General features: G+C 42.3%; 1 protein-coding gene across 2 annotated transcripts in view; it reads left to right on the top strand.

The window, feature by feature from the left end:
- Positions 1 to 22,737, top strand: part of LOC127635247 (protein FAM222B-like) — an 84,555-nt gene that overhangs the window by 37,782 nt on the left and 24,036 nt on the right. For both annotated transcript variants that reach the window (XM_052115164.1, XM_052115156.1), the window contains exon 2: positions 17,204 to 17,450. In XM_052115164.1, coding sequence (XP_051971124.1) covers positions 17,369 to 17,450 — 82 coding nt within the window. In that variant the 5' untranslated portion in view covers positions 17,204 to 17,368. The remainder of the gene's footprint in view (positions 1 to 17,203; positions 17,451 to 22,737) is intronic.

The following is a 22,737-nucleotide window of genomic DNA, read 5'->3' as shown; positions in this document are numbered from 1 at the left end:
CAAACTGAATCTGCAGGGCCGCCAACTCTCACGAGTTCACCGTGAGAGACGCAATTGTCACTTTTTACACGTTCTCACGCCACACATCCATTTTCTCACGCAGAGAAAAATCGCAAAGCAAACAGGACACTGACACCGACAGACAAGACGGAGCAGGTTACTATTGGTATGAAACAGATTCTCAGCTCTCAGATTCTGTCAATTTTATTATGAAATTCAAACAATAAACAACGTTTTGGCGCTTGTAAATGTGACGTGAAAGATCACTGACAGATCTCAGTTCAAGCGGCACGTGAACCGATCATCTGTTACTCTTTACTACTAACTTACCGAAATGTAGCTAATAAAATCGATCGATCAGTGTTTTTCAACCGCGGAAAGATGTCCATAAAACAGCTGGAGAACAACATATTATTTAATTACCTCAGGTAACATTTACCTCAGGATCAGGAATGCCTTTTAATGACCCATAGCACGCATGTTAGTTGGACTTAAAATAATTGCTATAGAGAGGAGTATTTTGCTGAATATTATAACTATATTACACATTTATTATATTTTACCTATATCATTAAAATATTATAACGTTGTTTGTTATTATAAAAAACACATTATGTTTAATTTGAGTTAGTTTTAACCTTTAATAATACCAGCTGACAGGGCTCTCTGTATGTTTACAGCATTAGGTAATATTTATTTATTTATTTATTTATTTATTATACATTATACATTAAAGTATCTACTGTACCTAATATTTATCCAAAGGAATTGATATTGAATCAATATCAGAATCAAATCACAAGAATTGAATTGAAATTGTGAAATTTGTGTTAAGCAATAATAAAAACAGTAGCATACCAGTCTTTGTACCATGTAAACATTGTGTTTACATAGTTAATAAACTTGATAAAATTATGTTTAGTTACCAAATAATTTGACAATCACAATAAACTTATTGTGATGCAAGTTTTTTTTTTTTTACACATCCCCCCCAATCCCAATCCACCCATTTTATGTTATGTTACATTTACACTATTTACAATGACATGGCCTGCCCTCTTGTCTTTTTGGCTTGTTGTTTCTGATTGCACTTTAATCCAGATAATATCCCAGAAGGGAATATCAAAACAAAATAAAGTTACAACTTGTTTTGAACAATTTCTTTGTCATCTGCAGATTGATTTTAAGTAGGGAGAGAAAAAAATCGATTTAAATCGTAAATCGGATTTTTTGTGAAAAAATCATGGATTTTTTTTTTTAGGCCATATCGCCCAGCCCTACATCAGACCAGAGGAAATTTCTCCAAAGATCATTGTCCCCATGTGCGCTTGAACTTTTTATGGCAGTTTTGGAGCATGGGATTCTGCCTTGCTGAGCAGCCTTTTAGGTTATGTCAATATAGGACTTGTTTTACTGTGGATATAGACCTACCTGTTTCCTCCAGTATCTTCACAAGGTCCTTTGCTGTTGTTATGGGATTGATTTGCACTTTTTGCGCAGAATGCCTCTACTTCCTAAGTGGTTTGATAGCTGCATGATCCCATAATGTTTATACTTGCGTACTATTGTTTGTACAGATGAACATGGTACCTTCATGTATTTGGAAATTGCTCCCAAGGATGAACCAGACTTCTGGAGGTCCACAATTTTTTTGAGTTTGAAGGTAGGCCTTAAAATACATCTACAGGTACACCTCCAATTCAGTACACCCCCTAACAGAAGCTAGTTGGCTAATTGTCTAAAGGCTTGACATCATTTTCTGGAATTTTCCAAGCTGTTTAAAGGCACAGTTAACTTAGTCTATGTAAACTTCTGACCCACTGGAATTGTGATATAGTCAGTTAAAAGTGAAACAGTCTGTCTGTAAACAATTGGTAGAACAATTACTCGTGTTATGCACAAAGTAGATGTCCTAAACAACTTGCCAAAACTATAGTTTGCCAATATTAAATCTGTGGAGTGGTTAAAAAAATGGTTTTAAGTACTTCAACCTAAGTGTATGTATGATTGTTCACACAGAGAAAATAAGTCTTGGACTTCATAGGTTTACCCTTGTGCTCATCTTCTAACAACTTGAAAGACTGCAGAAGAAATTTCCAGTAAGGGAACTTGGGGAGGAGCGATTCTCCCTGGTTTTTATGGTGCATTGTGGGGATTTGCGATTGTGCCCTATAAATGGCTAACTCCTTATCTTTTTTTGTGATTTATAATGTTTATTTTTCCAACCAGCAATTCAATATGTTATCATTTTACATACATAAACGTTATATAAAGCTCCCTCCCCCCCTACCCAACCCTAGTGGTGGGGGTCCTCTCAGAAGGAAGGGATCAATGAGCCAAATGTCTCATTGATCCCTAAAAAAGTTTAGGGAGCCCCAGTCCACCTATATCAACCGGCTGTTGTAACTTAACAATATGCAAACGAAGACACTGCAAACTTGTTAACCTATCAAATGGCTTAAAATATGGAATTTCTATTGGAATCAATTGAAGTAGTTAGTGAATCTTTGGAGTTCATTTTGAGAACATTTACCTTTCCTCAAAGAGACAAATTAAGCAATGACCAACATTTTCTGTAACAGTGGCTCAAAATTAACCCTCACTAAGACAGTAAGTTTTGGTGGAATACCATGATACCGGACATCCTGTATTGACCACTGAAATAGGGCAAGTTGAAAAAAGAAGTTGGGCAGTAAGCTGTCAAAGGGAGAGCTTGATTTAGATTTAGACCAATTAACATTATAACCTGAAAATTTTGAAAATTAATTTATAATCTCTAACAAAAATTACACTGATTTTTGTGGCTCAGAATCAAACAGCAGTATGTCATCTGCATAAAGAATCAATTAATGAACTGATCCCCCTACTGAAACCCCAGAAAATGCCTCATTGTACATATAAAGTAGTAACGGTGACACCTCAGCAGAATAACACTTAAAAAAACTCTGCAATAAAGCCGTCCGGTTCCAGAGACTTAGAGGAGGGCAAGGTCCTAATAACTTCAGCAATTTCATCTAATGTTATTTGGGAATCTAGTTCCTGTTTCTGCTCATCTGTCAATTTAGGTAAATTGAACGAATCCAAAAAGTCACAGGTGGTTGTATAGATTTGGTGTCAATATAGATTTTTTTTTTTAAAGACATCATTAATATCTTCTGACTGAGTAACAACCACTCCTTTATTAGTCTGAATAGTAGGAATTAAAGTGGACATCAACTACATTTAATATAGCTTGCCAGAAACTTACCCATTTTGTCACCAGATTCCAAAAATCTCTGCCTTGCACTAAATAGCCCAAACACAACCTTCTTGGATAGTATAGCATTGCACTTATATTTTAATTGTGTTAAATCTCTCAGTCCCTCAAGTGTGAATTTTTTTTTTTTTTTTTCCTTCATATAAAATTTACCCATTTTGATATCTCTTTATCGGTTAGCTAGATCTCTAATGTAAAATGTTTTAATATATGATGCATATTGAATAATGTAGCCCCTTAAAACTGCCTTCAATGCCTCCCAAGCAACTCCTGCCGAGGACACAGATGCAAGGTTTGTCTTCTTATAAATCTTTATTTGACTTCTCAATGCCTTCTTGAACTCAGGGCTCTGTAGATGGGAAGAATTAAATCTCATCTATAGGTTTGTTTTCTTTCCTTATGTGGAATCATTTCAAAACATACCCAGGCATGATCTGATATAATAATGGTACCAATAGCACTATGAAGCAGAGCAATTAACAAGAGATTTTGATATCAAATAATAGTCAATTCTAGAATAAATCTTATGTGGTGATGAATAGAATGTATAATCCCACCCAGCCGGGTTTAAAAGCCGCCATATATCTACTAACACAAAAGCCTTACACATATATTTTAATTTTAAACTAGCTTTGGGGGTTTTACCCCTCATATCTCTGCTCTAGTCAAGCACTGGGTCCGACACCACATTTAAATCTACACCTAAGATAATATCATACTCTCCAGCTGCAATTAGCATATCCTCCAAATTTACAAAGAAAGCAGGGTCATCACCATTTGGTGCATAAACATTAGCCAATATTATATTCTGCGCCTCCATTTCTGCCACTAAAATAAGAATTCTCCCTCCTTTATCTTTCAGTTGCTTGATGCATTTAAAATGTACATTTTTGTTCACAAGTGTTTATAACACCCCTACTCTTACTAGTACCAACACTGTAAAGCACCTTTCCGACCCAACCCCCAACCATCTTTTCTGCTTCCTTCTGGGACAGGTGTGTTTCTTGCAGAAAAACCACATCACACTTTTCAGCCCTTAGTTTAGGCCTTACCTTCTTTAAATTTTATGGCCTAACCATTAACATTCCATATGGTGAGACCATACCATGTCAATTTTCAAAAAGCATAATAATAAAAAAATTAGCTATCAAATCTTGAGATGTACTAATGATAACATTTTGACACTGACATCCCAACCCCTTTCTTAAAGAAACAAAGTGTGCTTGAACAAGAATAGTGTGCACAGTTGTCTACTCATTACACATAAATGATCGTTCAACAAAAACTTGACGGTCCTTGACTCGCAGGTTAACGGACTGCAAAATCTATTTCACACCATCGCTGCCAAATGTGCACAATCATCAAAACCATTAACATATGAACAAGATCTCTGTCAATAACAGAACCAGCAATGAGTGTGCTCTTGAGTGTTAATTTGAATTCATGAATTTTCTCAAGTCATGGAAAAGGGAAAAATAAATAATAATAATAAAATAAGTTTCTGTTCCATTTCCTTGACGTACTTCAGAGCTTCCTTCGGGCAGACGAAGCGCTTGAATCCCTCGCTAGTCTCCAATCTTGAGCATACATTTTTATAAAATTATAAAAACTATAAATATGCAGGGCTTTTCGGCATTTCTCCCGTTTAAGTTGCGTCTTTCTTGTCGTGACGATTAGCGTAGAAATCAATTCCCCCATGAACTTAATCATGCTTCCAGTTTCCTTTCCCTCAGGGATTCCATTAAAGCAAAGATTGTTGCATTGTCCTCCACTTTATCTTTCAAATGTACTTTTAGTCGCTGACGGGTGTGCTAGAAATTCCCTCTCTGCTTCCTCAAGGAATTCCACTCGCTATTTGACATCATCAATTCTCGTGATAAGAGCAGATAACTTGGTCTCCACAGAAGTTGTATTTTGATGAATATCTTCGATGACCCCCATATCATTGTGACACATCAGTCTCTTTGTCTGGCTTACTGCTTGAGAAGCACTTTCGTCATATTGAGGCAACTCAGGACCCTATGATCTTAAGTGCCATCTTTCTCCTCGCATCACGTGATTCCTGCTGACTCCATGATCAGTGCCCTACTGAAATAGGGAGCTGGTTGAGACGCAACCATGTCTTTGCACAGCTGTTTTGAACTTCTCTTTACCTCTGAACGAAGAAAGAAGTGTGCTGGGGCCTTATTATTCTCCTTTTTGTCACTGATGTTGGGCTTCACATTACACACAGTCTTGCTCAGGCAGGTCCTGATATAATAAAAAGAAAATACAGAGAGCTTCAACACCTTTTCATTTGGACAGAGTTTGCCTTGGTTCATTGTTCACACCTCGCAGTATGTGGTAAACAAACACTTGTATATGAGTCCTACTACATATTGGTGTTTCTAGGTGCTTTTTCCATGCGTTTGAAAATGGGATTCAGAATGTGTATTATTGAATTGGATACATACAGTGAGGAAAATAAGTATTTGAACACCCTGCTATTTTGCAAGTTCTCCCACTTAGAAATCATGGAGGGGTCTGAAATTGTCATCGTAGGTGCATGTCCACTGTGAGAGACATAATCTAAAAAAAAAATCCAGAAATCACAATGTATGATTTTTTAACTATTTATTTGTATGATACAGCTGCAAATAAGTATTTGAACACCTGAGAAAATCAATGTTAATATTTGGTACAGTAGCCTTTGTTTGCAATTACAGAGGTCAAACGTTTCCTCTAGTTTTTCACCAGGTTTGCACACACTGCAGGAGGGATTTTGGCCCACTCCTCCACACAGATCTTCTCTAGATCAGTCAGGTTTCTGGGCTGTCGCTGAGAAACACGGAGTTTGAGCTCCCTCCAAAGATTCTCTATTGGGTTTAGGTCTGGAGACTGGCTAGGCCACGCCAGAACCTTGATATGCTTCTTACAGAGCCACTCCTTGGTTATCCTGGCTGTGTGATTCGGTCATTGTCATGTTGGAAGACCCAGCCTCGACCCATCTTCAATGCTCTAACTGAGGGAAGGAGGTTGTTCCCCAAAATCTCGCAATACATGGCCCGGTCATCCTCTCCTTAATACAGTGCAGTCGCCCTGTCCCATGTGCAGAAAAACACCCCCAAAGCATGATGCTACCACCCCCATGCTTCACAGTAGGGATGGTGTTCTTGGGATGGTACTCATCATTCTTCTTCCTCCAAACACGGTTAGTGGAATTATGACCAAAAAGTTCTATTTTGGTCTCATCTGACCACATGACTTTCTCCCATGACTCCTCTGGATCATCCAAATGGTCATTGGCAAACTTAAGACGGGCCTTGACATGTGTTGGTTTAAGCACGGGAACCTTCCGTGCCATGCATGATTTCAAACCATGGCGTCTTAGTGTATTACCAACAGTAACCTTGGAAGCGGTGGTCCCAGCTCTTTTCAGGTCATTGACCAGCTCCTTCCGTGTAGTTCTGGGCTGATTTCTCACCTTTCTTAGGATCATTGAGACCACACGAGGTGAGATCTTGCATGGAGCCCCAGTCCGAGGGAGATTGACAGTCATGTTTAGCTTCTTCCATTTTCTAATGATTGCTCCAACAGTGGACCTTTTTTCACCAAGCTGCTTGGCAATTTCCCGTAGCCCTTTCCAGCCTTGTGGAGGTGTACAATTTTGTCTCTAGTGTCTTTGGACAGCTCTTTGGTCTTGGTCATGTTAGTAGTTGGATTCTTACTGATTGTATGGGGTGGACAGGTGTCTTTATGCACCTAATGACCTCAAATAGGTGCTTCTAATTTAGGATAATAAATGGAGTGGAGGTGGACATTTTAAAGGCGGACTAACAGGTCTTTGAGGGTCAGAATTCTAGCTGATAGACAGGTGTTCAAATACTTATTTGCAGCTGTATCATACAAATAAATAGTTAAAAAATCATACATTGTGATTTCTGGATTTTTTTTTTTAGATTATGTCTCTCACAGTGGACATGCACCTACGATGACAATTTTAGACCCCTCCATGTTTTCTAAGTGGGAGAACTTGCAAAATAGCAGGGTGTTCAAATACTTATTTTCCTCACTGTATATAGTGTAATTGTATAACTTGCCCTGAAGCTTAGTTACTAGCTCGATCAATCGTGCTTTTTCTGTCACACATAAAAACTCACGCTTACTCATATTCACTCTTCTGATTTTTCCACACATTTGTTTGCACTTTTGCACACCCACAGATCACTCACTTTCTGCTGTGCTCACACTTTATGTTCAGCGGCTGAAGAATCATCAGTAGAAATGTCTAAGGCTCTCAGTCGGTCTCTGAAGAGGGGTTCACACATACAGCAATTTGGAGCAACAAAGGGACTGGAAGTCATTAATTTTCAGTGATTTTCCCCTTTCAAATCGACAGCGATTTGCTTGCTGGAGGTATTATAGCGCTTATAGTCGCTGTTGCTCATGTCGTCAAAAATGGTAAACTCTTATTCAGTAATTTTACATGTACTTTAAAAAGTTTTATTTCATTCATACTAAAACAATATTTTGGTATTTAAGACTGACTGTGAAATTGGTCTAACCAACCTGGATATGTGATTACAGCTCAGCTTCGGCCAACATATAAAACCATTAATCTGACTACAATTGGCATCAGCAGTTTGTGCATACTCCGTGCAACAGATGTGATGAACAACATGGATGAATAATCATAAAAACATTTAAAATATATATATTTTTTTTTAAGTCGCTGGGAGAGAAAGAGATGTACGCGGCCGTGCTGCATGTGTGTCTGTGTTCGTTTATGTTTTATGTTGTTTTAAGTTCATTTATATCATTAAACCTTTATGTTGACTGTTCAGCCGGTTCCCGTCTCCTCCTTGCCCACCTTTACCTGTTACAGTGGTGCCGGAACCCAGGAGGTGGGAGGGATGCGCTGTCTCCTCGACGCTGCCCTCCACCAGGGTAGCAGCTAGCCCTTTCCCCCTCCCAACACCTCCCTCGTTTCCCCCAGGTTCGCAGGAGGCAAGGTGGACCACTGGCTGACAGAGCAGCTGGAAGGGCAGCATCTCCTCTACAGAGATGGGGAGGGAGTTAGTCAGACCTGTGGCGCCCCGGTCTGAATCGGGCTGGTGAGGGGTGTGACGAGGAGGAGAAGGAGGAGGATGTTGATCAGTGGGAGAACGAGATAAAGGTCAACCGGTGACGCCAGTTCGGGATCTGCATGTGTGTCTATGTTTGTTTATATTTGTTTTATGTTGAGTTTTATCATTAAACATTATGTTTACTGTTCAGCCGGTTCCCACCTCCTCCTCGCCTGTCCTTTACCTGTTAGAATTAGACTGAAAATAAATGACTTCAGGGTTTTCTTTCAGATAACCACTGGTCTATTACCCATCCCAATATCTCTCTGTTTTAAAGGAATGTTCCAGTTAAGCTTAATCGACAGTATTTGTGGCAATGTTGATTACCACAAAAATGTATTTCAACTCATCCCTCTTTAAAAAAAAAAAAGCAAATATCGAGGTTAGAGTGAGGCACTTACAATGAAAGTGAATGTGGCCAATTTTTCGAGGGTTTAAACAGAAATGTGAAGCTTAAAATTTTATAAAATCACTTAAATTAAATCTTCTGTTAAAACATGTGTATTATTTACGCTGTAAAAAAAAAAAAAAAAGGTTATTTTGACATTTTTACTGTCATTTTAGGGTTTGTTGGCATTACATTGTCTTTAACTTTACGCAGAAAAGGTTAATTAGTGATTTGTTTTTTTTTTCACATTAAAATCACGTTGACATTCAGATTGACTTGTGGCTATACTTTTGAAAAAGTGAGTGTTTTAAAGTTTAAAAATTGCAGTGCCTCACTGTAAACCAGATTTATTCATTTTATTTAGGCAAGTCAACATTAATTTTTGTTGCAATCATACCACAATTGCTGTCGATTGTGCTTGACTTGAATTTAACCCAGATTATTCCTTAAAGTTTCAATAATAAACACTTTATTTTTTCTTTCTTTCTTTCTTTCCTCACCCACCCTGTCTTTCTGTCTCTGTCTTGTTTTCTTTCATTCTTTCTTTCGTTCTGTCAGCTGCTGTGCCTGTTTTTTTCTCACCTTCACTCACAGCCTTTTAGCGTCTTTGCCACTCCATTCTCTCACACTGGTAACATAATACAAGCTAATATCTGTGACACACACACACGCACACAGTAACTAGCTTAAAGATGACACCCTGCCTACTAGAATAACAAAACTCTAACAAAATGATGTGGTCTCTGTGGCTACTGCAAAAATAAAAAGCATGTGAGAGCTTAATGCTCTGGGATGTGCTTTAGTCAACACTGACAGCGACATGCCTGTGTGGCCTCAAAATGCAACAAAAGCTAAATCTATTCAGGCTGCTGCTCGCTGCTTAAATTGATGCTCTAAACGTGCCACACTGATGTGAATGTTTTTTATACAACAAGCGTCTCTTTCTGTCTCTCCCTCCTATTGAGTCGCTCTTGTATTCAAGGGTAAAGATACTCTTTTTTAAAAATAAAGAATGGAAGCCCTCACCCACCCAACATCATCCTCTGTAGAGCTCATAAATGATAATCACAAGTTCGATTTGATTGCTTTTTGTTTTGCTGGTAAAATCTACTTGCAAGTATACATTGAATTTCTCTCTCTATTGTATTTGTATATTTGAGTGTAAGTAGCTTGTGTTTTTTCTGAGTGTAAAGGACAGTATAGGCAGATTGTCTGAGCTCCGGAGCACAGCCCCATCAGAGCCTGATTATAGCTTACCAAAATCATTTTCTATATAGCTCATTTCCACTCCACTTTCCTCCCTCTATCCTTTCTTCTCCCATATACTCCCTCATTCGATCCTCCCATGAACACAAAGAAAGAGAAATGAGACTTTTATCAGATTTGGTTTGACCTAAACATCCCTAGTAGCTTGAATCCAAAATCACTTTCACTCTTCATCTGTATGGATGGGATGGCGTGTGTAATATTTTTTTTTCCCTCCAGCTCTGATATGACAAAGGTGTGTACACTCACCTAAAGGATTATTAGGAACACCATACTAATACTGTGTTTGACCCCCTTTCGCCTTCAGAACTGCCTTCATTCTACGTGGCATTGATTCAACAAGGTGCTGAAAGCATTCTTTAGAAATGTTGGCCCATATTGATAGGATAGCATCTTGCAGTTGATGGAGATTTGTGGGATGCACATCCAGGGCACGAGCTCCGTTCCACCACATCCCAAAGATGCTCTATTGGGTTGAGATCTGGTGACTGTGGGGGCCATTTTAGTACAGTGAACTCATTGTCATGTTCAAGAAACCAATTTGAAATGATTCGAGCTTTGTGACATGGTGCATTATCCTGCTGGAAGTAGTCATCAGAGGATGGGTACATGGTGGCCATAAAGGGATGGACATGGTCAGAAACAATGCTCAGGTAGGCCGTGGCATTTAAACGATGCCCAATTGGCACTAAGGGGCCTAAAGTGTGCCAAGAAAACATCCCCCACACCATTACACCACCACCACCAGCCTGCACAGTGGTAACAAGGCATGATGGATCCATGTTCTCATTCTGTTTATGCCAAATTCTGACTCTACCATCTGAATGTCTCAACAGAAATCGAGACTCATCAGACCAGGCAACATTTTTCCAGTCTTCAACTGTCCAATTTTGGTGAGCTCTTGCAAATTGTAGCCTCTTATTCCTATTTGTAGTGGAGATGAGTGGTACCCGGTGGGGTCTTCTGCTGTTGTAGCCCATCCGCCTCAAGGTTGTGCATGTTGTGGCTTCACAAATGCTTTGCTGCATACCTCGGTTGTAATGAGTGGTTATTTCAGGCAAAGTTGCTCTTCTATCAGCTTGAATCAGTCGGCCCATTCTCCTCTGACCTCTAGCATCAATAAGACATTTTCGCCCACAGGACTGCCGCATACTGGATGTTTTTCCCTTTTCACACCATTCTTTGTAAACCCTAGAAATGGTTGTGCGTGAAAATCCCAGTAACTGAGCAGATTGTGAAATACTCAGACCGGCCCTTCTGGCACCAACAACCATGCCACGCTCAAAATTGCTTAAATCACCTTTCTTTCCCATTCTGACATTCAGTTTGGAGTTCAGGAGATTGTCTTGACCAGGACCACACCCCTAAATGCATTGAAGCAACTGCCATGTGGTTGGTTGATTAGATAATTGCATTAATGAGAAATTGAACAGGTGTTCCTAATAATCCTTTAGGTGAGTGTATGTTTAACTTTGTACATTTTCACTATTGACTATTCTGATGGGACTTCTGTACAGTTGGTTGTAGACTGTATAGGACTGTATAGTTGTGTTTTGTTGCCAGTGTTTCCTGGGAATTTTGGCAGTGGAGCAGCCCCTTTCTGAATTTATAGCCCAATGGCAAAATAATTTTATATTTTAACCAAACTGAGAGCTCACAATCTGGATTGAATGGGGCTAGAGATCGCTATGCTAGTTGCATAACGATCAGGGATGTGCCATGTTCATCTTGGTGTCTTAAGCAAATTCAGATTTTTCCACCTAATTAACTTCATTTTAATAGAATTATATATTTTATATATATTTTCATAGGATTTGTCTTTCAGTTATATCAGCACTCATAATATAGTTAAGCAAGCAGTGCATCCTGCTAGAGGATAAATCAAAGAATGTGGACAAGAGATACAGATGAATGACATCATCAGTGGAGAGTGAGGGAGGGATAGAATGAAGGAGAGTTGGGGAATGAAAACTATAGGTCTCTACCTTGCCTTTCCACAGGTATAGATGAGAATGAGAAACCGAATATGTTTGTATCAAGCTCTGCTGTTTCATTGTGTATTTGTGTATTTAATTAGCTGCAGTCATAACATTTGTCCACACTGAAATGTATGAAAACACTTAAATCCCCTTACTGCACATGTGAAAATTCACAGTCTGAAATGCAGTTGTCCTCGTATTACGACACCGCACACCAATTCTTTGTGAACTTCCCATCGCCTTTAAAGGAATGCAATGTGAATGGTTGTACAAAGTATCATTTATCTTTTACAGTGCTATCAAAGTGAATATCAGGCACAACAGTGCATAACACTGGCCCCCATCTTGATTGTTTTGGTTGAATGAATCACATTACTGCATCACATGACAACAAATACGTCATAGTTTTTAGATATATTAGTTTTCCCAGTCCACGCAACAATGCAAATACGCCGTTTTTCAGATGTATCTACTTGGGAGAGCATTTCAAAAAGCTCAGTTTTCACTGACAAAAATGCTTTAACAGTGTGGACAGAAGGCCAAAATGTAGGGGGAAAAAAATGCATTTTCAAACGAAAACTTATTATTGTGGACATGGCCTAACTCTCCTTCTCTCTCTCTCTCTCTCTCACCCTGTCTCTCTCTGTTTTGAATGGGTGGTCGTGTACTGCCCTTCCTTACGAAAGATGTAGAATTCTGGCAAACTAGCGTCAAATTTGCCACTCGTTATTTTCACATACAAATGTGAATGTGATTCACCGCAAATGTTTGCCAGAAGTTTGCAGCTCTTCACCGCTAGTGGTGAACCTGTGGCAAACCTTTGGCAACAATGGGCAAGTTGCGGCAAATTTGCAATGAACTCCCAATTTTGCAAGGGCTGTCAAGGTTTTCTGAACTATTTGTATGGTTATACATATTTTAAAACCGTGGTTGTTTCTTGTGTCGGTGGGTGTAGTGCACGGCTGAATTCAATCCAAGAAAACATGTTCACCACAAATGACCAGCCATCATTTGCTGCTGTTTCTCCTTGTGCTGTCTGTGTCAGGGGGTGAAACGACCCTCGCCATCATACTCAACACATTGAGGCTCATGCCTCACATACTGTGTGTGTGGATTTGCACAAATATACTCCTCTTTAGTTTCAAAACATACATAGGGAACACTCAGACATACTCACTGCATCTTATTTACAAAAGTTTTTGTGTGCAAACCTTTGTAAATGTCTGTCTCTGTCTGTTTGTCTGTCTGTGGTGTTTGAACTAGTTTTGACAGGCACACTTTGCTTTATTTTTTTCTGCATGTGCTCTCAGCTCTCAGACGTGAGTGGAGTGCCTCTTTCGAGAGCGTAAGTGCACAGGTGAGGTGTGGAAAGCCCTTATATGCAGATAATTTGGGCAGATATTATGCTAATTAGTAACTCCTGGCACACACTTTCATTTAGAATAATCCAGGTTTATCAACATTAGAACCAGGGTAAAACAAATGTATGTGTTCTCTTATGTTCACTGTGGTCTGATTCTCCAAAGTCAAAAATTGAAATGTGAAATTTAACATGTGAACTTTAAAAAGTCACCTTAAATCACAGTACTCATCCGAGAGGGTGGGCAGAGAATGTGGAGGTGAGAAGAGGGAGAGAGAGATTAAATGCCTGGGGGACAGTCAGAGGACTCTGAACTTCAATTTAACATCAAACATGCCAGGCAGAGTTGACATTAAGTTTGCCTGCTGCCGTAAGATTGGCATGGAAAGGTACGTGAGGGGTTTGCTTTGCACTGCTCGATTGATGGAAACAGAGCTGAATGTTATGAAGGAGTTTAAAGGAGGATATTTTGATATCCTGATGTCCTAACTCTGACTTGATTGATTGATGTTAATCCATCCCTTGCAGCTATCATAACTTTTTTTTTAATCTTTTTATTTAGAATCTCTTTTTAAATGACAGAACTGTTTGCCATTTAGTTCTTCACATAAATTTGTGTGAAATAACCCTCAAACACTAATTTGAGATAATGTTTGGGTGCATTCGTCATGACACACTTGAGAAAAAGACTTGCTGAGTTTTAATGAATTCACTGAAAATGTGCATGTCAAACTGACAGATGGTAATTGTCTCATTGCTCCTGTTGTGAAAAGATGCAGTGCCCCTTTTTTATATTAAATGAGGGTAAACGAGATATTTTAATTGATTTATTTAGAAAATCCTCAAGTATGTTAGAGTGCTGAAAATAAAATCGATTCAATAATGCAAAAACAGAATGACCTGACCGAAATTAAAGACTTTTAATCAAATGTATATTTTTAATGTTGGTTTAATTTACTATTTTTTTAATCACTTGTAATAATTTATAGTAATAATTATAGCAAGTTTAATTTATATATATATATATATTACACTCACCTAAAGGATTATTAGGAACACCTGTTCAATTTCTCATTAATGCAATTATCTAATCAACCAATCACATGGCAGTTGCTTCAATGCATTTAGGGGTGTGGTCCTGGTCAAGACAATCTCCTGAACTCCAAACTGAATGTCAGAATGGGAAAGAAAGGTGATTTAAGCAATTTTGAGCGTGGCATGGTTGTTGGTGCCAGACGGGCTGGTCTGAGTATTTCACAATCTGCTCAGTTACTGGGATTTTCACGCACAACCATTTCTAGGGTTTACAAAGAATGGTGTGAAAAGGGAAAAACATCCAGTATGCGGCAGTCCTGTGGGCTGAAAATGCCTTGTTGATGCTAGAGGTCAGAGGAGAATGGGCTGACTGATTCAAGCTAATAGAAGAGCAACTTTGCCTGAAATAACCACTCGTTACAACCGAGGTATGCAGCAAAGCATTTGTGAAGCCACAACATGCACAACCTTGAGGCGGATGGGCTACAACAGCAGAAGACCCCACCGGGTACCACTCATCTCCACTACAAATAGGAAAAAGAGGCTACAATTTGCAAGAGCTCACCAAAATTGGACAGTTGAAGACTGGAAAAATGTTGCCTGGTCTGATGAGTCTCGATTTTTGTTGAGACATTCAGATGGTAGAGTCAGAATTTGGCATAAACAGAATGAGAACATGGATCCATCATGCCTTGTTACCACTGTGCAGGCTGGTGGTGGTGGTGTAATGGTGTGGGGATGTTTTCTTGGCACACTTTAGGCCCCTTAGTGCCAATTGGGCATCGTTTAAATGCCACAGCCTACCTGAGCATTGTTTCTGACCATGTCCATCCCTTTATGGCCACCATGTACCCATCCTGTGATGGCTACTTCCAGCAGGATAATGCACCATGTCACAAAGCTCGAATCATTTCAAATTGGTTTCTTGAACATGACAATGAGTTCACTGTACTAAAATGGCCCCCACAGTCACCAGATCTCAACCCAATAGAGCATCTTTGGGATGTGGTGGAACGGGAGCTTCGTGCCCTGGATGTACATCCCACAAATCTCCATCAACTGCAAGATGCTATCCTATCAATATGGGCCAACATTTCTAAAGAATGCTTTCAGCACCTTGTTGAATCAATGCCACGTAGAATGAAGGCAGTTCTGAAGGCGAAAGGGGGTCAAACACAGTATTAGTATGGTGTTCCTAATAATCCTTTAGGTGAGTGTGTGTGTATATATATATATATATATATATATACACACATACACACACAGTACTGTGCAAACAATTTTTGGCTCTTGGGGAAAATGTTGCGGTTATCTGAGTTACCGTAGATTTTGTCAGTTCAAACCAGTCTGGCCATTCTATGTTGACCACTCTTAGTAACAAGGCGTTTCTGTCTGCAGAACTGCCACTCACTGGATGTTTTTTGTTTTTGGCACCATTCTGAGTAAACTCTAGAGGACCTACACAATATTAGGCTGGTGGTTTAAATGTGGTGGCTGATCAGTGTGTGTGTGCGTGTGTGTGTGCGTGCGTGTGTGTGTGTGTGTGTGTGTGTGTGTATATATTGAAGGATCCTTATAAAAATTGTTTCTGTCTAACGCTGTATATAGACCTTATTCACAGCAGTACCATCTTTGATCTTTGATGGGAATGACAACGAGGATGTGAGGGATTGACGTACAGTCTCTTCAATGGGTTGTACTGCAGTTTAAAGTGTTTTTGGATCGTTCCGTGGACAAAACATTGAAAAATATCTTTCTATGAACATTCAGTAGACAATGAACTCCAGACATCATGAGTTGTGGAAAATCTTATGGTATCTAGGAGCTTTATATGGTTTTGGTCCATGTGTCCCATTGAAGAGATGTTAAGTTTATCCCTCACAGCCTCCTTTTCATTCCCATTAAAAATCAAAGATGGCGATGCTATGAATAAAGTCTATTGGACTATATTCAGTTCTGTAGTTATCGTGACAGCTTTCAGTCATAACCTAACAATGTCCTAACCAAGTGAAACATGCCAAGTAATTTGTCTGTCCACACTGAAAATTAAAATTCTGTGTAAGACCACACAATCATATTTAATTTTTAAAGCAGAAATTTGTAATTTTTTCAATGTTAACATACTTTCTCTTATTGCAAGTCAACTATAAGTGATCTATTGGTTGGTTGATTTCCCAGAGAAGGGTAACGATGTGCAAGCTCTGTGGAGCTATCAAAACATTGCTCTGTTTGTTTGAGCATGCCGATCAACTTCACATAGCAACATTGACTCAACCAATAGCATGAGTATGGGGGTGGGACTATCTGTTTGCCCAACCAATGCAAGACATACGGTGTGTATTTTTGCAATACATTTGTTAATGTTAGTGGCTTAGAATAGTCAGACCACGGAAATTTCACAAAGGTTTTAGCAATGATTGCTTTGACTTTCAAAACTTTTGGATAGATTGTCCCTGTTGTCTTATATTTTATGTCATGTTGTAAATTAGCTATTTTGTGGATGTTTTTATATTTTTTTTTACTTGAAATTGTTGTACAGCACATTGGTCAACTGATGTTGTTTTTAATTGTGCTCTTTAAATAACCTGACCTTGACCATAGAATATGCGATTTAGCTTTATTATACAGTTATGATGAGAGGAATTTTTAGGCCATTGAGATTTTACTGTGAGAGGGGCAAATCAGCTCAATGCAGCATAAATTTAAACCAATTTCACATGCCATGCATGATTAGGACTTTGTTGAAATTAGTTCTGAAGTACTAAGGGAAGATCTAATGTCTCTGTCTTTCTTTCTTTCTTTTTTCCCCTGTAGTGTGAAGAGGAGTCTGTGTCCCATGTTGCTCTAGGAGTGTGTGCATGTGTGTGAGCGTGTGTGAGTGTGTGTGTGTGTGTGTGTGTGTGTGTGTGTGTGTGTGTGTGTGTGTGTGTGTGTGTGTGTGTGTGTGTGTGTGTGTGTGTGTGTGTGTGTGTGTGTGAGATGCTGGCCTGTCTGCCAGGGCCAGGTGATCTTTCCCTTCAACTCCACCCCCACTCGCAGATGAACACTGGACTTCAGAAATGTGAGTACGACCTCAAAACACATACACACTGCATAAATGTTATCCTTCCTAACAGCAGTCTCAAATGAACCACGCTCAAATATTCTGTCATGCTGTGTGTGTTTGTTTGTGTCAGAAGATATTTATTTTTTTAATTAGAGATGTAAGAATGAGCTTACAAAAGACTTTTCTGGCTTTTGGAACATGAAAGTAAACTATTGCAGGTTAGGCTTCCATAGCGGTGAATGGGAGACCAGAGCAAATATTATTTTTGCTTACACATTTGCTCTAACAGCAAATGAAAAAATCCATTATTAAGTTTCCAGGACTTTTCACAAAAAATACAGAGCGGTGGATTACGGTTGTCAGATGAGAGAAGAGGCCAAATTTACTTTCACTCCCTCTAGAAATCTTAGAAATTAGAAATCTGCAGTGGTGGGTTACTCCATCATTTTTACCATTCTTATGCTCTGTCAGCATGCTCCAGAGCAAAACTTGCATGATTCAGTTGGTCTGGACTCGATATCAGGCTGGCAGGCGACCAGCAGAGATGAAGACTTATGTGACCCATTTGATTAGCATTCTAGTATAATAGTATAGTATGTTTAGGCTTTTAGTTTTTTAGAAAAGACTATCTGCATTAATCGAACCACAGTAATGAGGAGCCATCCATGGTCTTACCTGTGGTAATGGCCTTATCATTACAAATGCCAATGTTAAACAAGAGTAAAACAATGGTAAACTTTCATATAATTTAGTATGAACGGATTAAAAGTTCTATGAATTATGGATAAATTAACAGATTTTCCTATTGTTCTGACTGTCCATGATTGAGATATTCTAAAGGTGACTCAAGTCATTAGGCCTGTGTCCTGTTAAACTAATCATTCTTGTTCAAATAAATGCATGCATATACAGTTACAGTTACCTTTATCACTTTTTATCAGGCAAGGGGTTCTCTTACGAGAGGTTCTCTCGTATTGCGTAAGCTAGCTTACGCTACGGGAAAGATTCATCTTTTCTGAGATATTGAAGCCAAAAAATTATCCTTAATTTTGTATCCATTGTCAACGCAGTGCGGCAGCTGCAGACCTTGAGCGGGCTAGCTAGCGAGCTCATTGGTTGCTCTGCGGCAACTGCTGCAGCCTATAGACGAGCTTGGGTGAACTCGCATCCAATGAGAGGCGTCCGCGCGCTCACTGCATCAAAGCCCGCCAAAAAGGGCGTGACTAGAGTGCATATAAGTGTAGTTCGTAGGCTGGAACCCTGATTTTTATCTCTTCAGCGAAGCTCTTCGCATCACTGAACCGGAAGTCGCGTCGCCGTTCGAGGGGCATCAAGCAAGCGTGGACAGCACTCGAAGAAGCCGGCCGTCTTCGCCACCTTCAGCCGTCCTGCGAGCTACGCCATCCGGCGCCGTATCCTTTTTAAAAGCAAGCTAGTTCTTAAAGAACTTCACAAAAGAGTACGAGTGCCTTTTTTAAGATGCCTCGCTCCACTTGCGCCTCATGCCGCGCTCCTCTCAGCACCGGAGACCGTCACATCATCTGCGCTCTCTGCCTGGGACTGGGGCATGCAGAGCTCGCCCTCGCCGAAGGCGGATGTGATCTCTGCGAGGAGCTGCCGATGTCGACCCTGCGGGCTCGACTCGAAGCGCTCAGGACCGAAGCCGCCGCGCCGCCTTCCGTTCAGCCGCGCAGAAAAAGCGCCCGCTCTCAAAGGCTGCCGGAAACAGTGGTAGAAGCGATTGCCTCGCCGGAGCCCATCCCTCGAGCATCGCCTTCACCCTCCCGCCCACCGGGACGCGCAGTTGCCGCCCGGCGGCTGCTCTGCTGCCATCTCGGATGAAGAAGCGGAGGATAAGGGCTGTTCCATCATGGCTTCGGACAGCAGGAGTGGTCAGGCTCACACGCCTCCTCCTCAGCCCAGGAATCCAGCAGGACCCGCGCCGGAGTCGAAGGGGAACTAACACGCCTCCTCACACAGGCCGTCGACCGCCTCGGGCTCGAGTGGTCACCGCCCCTTGAGCAGGCACCCAACAGACTTGACGGCTGCTTTCTACAGAGCCGTCGCCGCGCAGCACCCGCTACCCAGGCCGCTCCCTTCCTGCCGGAACTCCACGCCGAGCTTTCCAAATCATGGAACGCGCCTTTCTCGGCCAGGGTCCGATCCCACGTCTCCACCTCTCTTCGGTGGACGGCGCCACTGAGAAGGGCTACGCTTCCATCCCTCCGGTCGAGGATGCGGTAGCAGCACACCTTTGCCCGCCCTCCGCGAGATGGCGGTCTAAACCAGTGCTCCCGTCTAAGGCCTGCAGAACAACTTCCGCCTGTGTTGGCGCGCCTATTCCGCCGCCCGGCCAAGCTGCATCTGCTCTGCACTCTATGGCCGTCCTACAGATCCTCCAAGCGGACCTTCTGCGGGAGTGGGATGAGGAAAGCAGGCATCCAGAGGCGGTTGCAGACATACGGAGTGCTACGGACCTCGCCCTCCGCACTACCAAAGCTGCAGCCCAAGCTATAGGGAAGTGCATGGCGCGCTGACTGTGACCGAGAGACATCTGTGGCTAACGCTAGCCGACATGGGAGAAGCAGAGGGCTCTACGTTCCTCAACGCACCGCTCTCTCCATCCGGTCTCTTCGGCTCCGCGGTGAGTGGTATCATTGACCGGTTTTCAGAGGTCCAAAAAGCCACACAAGCCATGAATCTCTTTCTGCCTCGTCGCGCTAGCTCCTCTGCAGGCCGCCCACGTGAGCCTCCTGCACGAGCCTCTTCACAGCGCCCAGCTCAACAAAGCCAGACTTCTCAGCGTCGACAGGGCGGCCGCCCTCGATCGCGCTCAGACAGCCGCCGCAGACCGCCGCCCCCCCGCGGGCCTCGGACTAGAATTGCGCTGAAACCTGAACAACCGAAGTCCTCCTAGCTTTGTTGACTAAACGATGGATCAGTCCCGCTGCGGCCAGACCACCGTCAAAGCTTCGCCCCCTGTCAGTCCCCTTCCTTCAGGCTACTACAGTGGTAGATTCAGCAGCCAACAAGCCGGTGTTAACGCCCGCTTGCCTGCGCTCAAACGCCGTTTTCACGGCGACCCAAATAAATCTGGTAAAGAGCAAGCATGCCATATGTGTAGAAAATGTGCCCACAACCCAGTGTTCACCTCTACACACAAGCATTACACATCCCGTGTCCATACCAGAGAGCAAACATGTCTTATGTGTAGAAAATGTGCCCACAATCCAGTGTTCACCCCTACACACAAGCATTACACATCCCGTGGCCCTATCACGGCACACTCACATAAAGCGGTTACTGAACCGCTCCAGTGTTAGGGTTAATAAACGCACCCACGAATCCGTGCTGGCGCCCATTCTCTGGCCGCTCTGTCACACGACCAGCCTTATGTGTAGAAAATGTGCCCACAATCCAGTGTTCACCTCTACACACAAGCATTACACGTTCCGTGTCCCCATCAGAGCACACTCAAAAGCGGTTACTGAACCACTCGAGTGTTAGAGTCAATAAATGCGCTCACGAATACGTGCGGCCCCCATTCTCTGCCCGCTCTGTCACACGGCCAGCAAACACTTCTCTGTATGCAAGTCCCGTGCCCGTGACTATGCTTGCGTATCACTTAACAGGCGTGACTCTTTCCCCATTCACCTCAATCGGAAGTCACTCACAGAACAGCCTGTCCATGCTGTCTGCGAGCAGTCCAGCATAAGCACAGTAAGCGGCTCACACATTCTGTTCAGCTGCTGTGTGCGGCAATCAGAGCGATTTGGCCACTCACCCTCTAACATTACGCTTCAAAGCGTGGGAAGAAATTCCAGGGATATCCGAATGGGTGTTAAGCACAATAAAACAGGGCTATTTGCTACAGTTCGCTCGCCGTCCTCCTCGCTTCAGGCGCGGCTCGAAACTACTGTGAACACGGAAGCAGCGTGCATGCTTCGTTCAGAAATAGCAAACCTTCTGTGCAAAAGGGCCATAGAGAGTGCCGCCTCCCTTGAGCGAGTCGGGGTTTTACAGCCGTTATTTTCTTGTCCCCAAGAAAGACGGCGGCCTCAGACCAATGTTAGATCTCAGGGTTTTGAACAAAGCGCTTGCAAAAGACCGTTCAAAATGCTTACAACCAGCAAACTCCTCGTGCATGTGCGCCAGGGGACTGGTTTATTTCTCTCGATCTGAAAGATGCATACTTTCAGATTCAGATAAATCCCGTCACAAGCCATTCTTAGAGATTCAGCCTGACGGCCAGGTTTATCAATACACCGTCCTTCCGTTTGGCCTGTCCTTAGCACCCGTACTTTCACGAAGTGCATGGGCCTGGCGCTCGCACCCCTCTGGAGTCAGGGTTTGCGAATTCTGAACTATTTGGACGATTGGCTGATTTTGGCACAATCACATACGGAGCTTCTGTCTCACAGGACAGTTCTCCTCAGTCATTTGAACAGTTTGGGCCTTGCAGTCAATTGGACCAAGAGCTCACTACAGCCCAGTCAGACAATTTCCTTCCTTGGAATAGAACTAGACTCAGTGGCAATGGCGGCTCAGCTTATCTACACAGCCGCGCCGTGTGCAGCGACTAGCCGCGTCATTTCAGATGAACAGCCTCACACCTCTAAAGAAGTTTCAGAGAGTGCTAGGCTACATGGCCTCAGCCGCAGCAGTACTTCAACTGGGTTTACTGCGCATGCGCCCGCTTCAGCATTGGCTAAACACCCGTGCGTCTCGCCGGGCTTGGGCCACAGGCCGCCAGCCAATCAGAGTGACTCAGACCTGTATTTCAGCTCTGCAGCCCTGGACAGTGGCCGAGTGGTATCAGCGGGGAGTGATTATGGGAGCTGTATCTCGCCGAAAAGTCATCTCGACAGACGCGTCCAACACGGGTTTAAACCGTCAGGGCAGTGTCAGATCCAGGAACCTCTTCCATCTGACGAAACGCATACTGAGTTGGTCCCAGCGCCACCTGCGCTCGCTGAGGTCGATGCACGTGCCAGGCCACCTGAACGACGGCCCAGACTGACTGTCCAGAGACAATATTCCCCCAGGGGAATGGTCCCTGCACGCTCAAACAGTCCAGACGTTATGGCGCATATTCGGCAGAGCAGAGATAGACCTCTTTGCGTCAGAAGAGAACTCTCACTGCCCAATATTTTTCTGGAAAGCGAGGGCAGCTGGCCCAGGACTGGCCCAACCGCCCGCTTTACGCCTTCCCTCCCGTCTCGCTATTGCCACAGGTAATGCAGAGGATCAGGGAAGCAGCCACTCGTGCTCCTCATAGCCCCAGCTGGGAGAATCAAACATG

The sequence above is a fragment of the Xyrauchen texanus genome, chromosome 4, assembly GCF_025860055.1.
Source record: "Xyrauchen texanus isolate HMW12.3.18 chromosome 4, RBS_HiC_50CHRs, whole genome shotgun sequence".
Classification (NCBI taxonomy): domain Eukaryota; kingdom Metazoa; phylum Chordata; class Actinopteri; order Cypriniformes; family Catostomidae; genus Xyrauchen; species Xyrauchen texanus.
The sequence above is the reverse complement of the archived record's forward strand: the minus strand, read 5'-3'. Positions and strand labels throughout refer to the sequence as shown.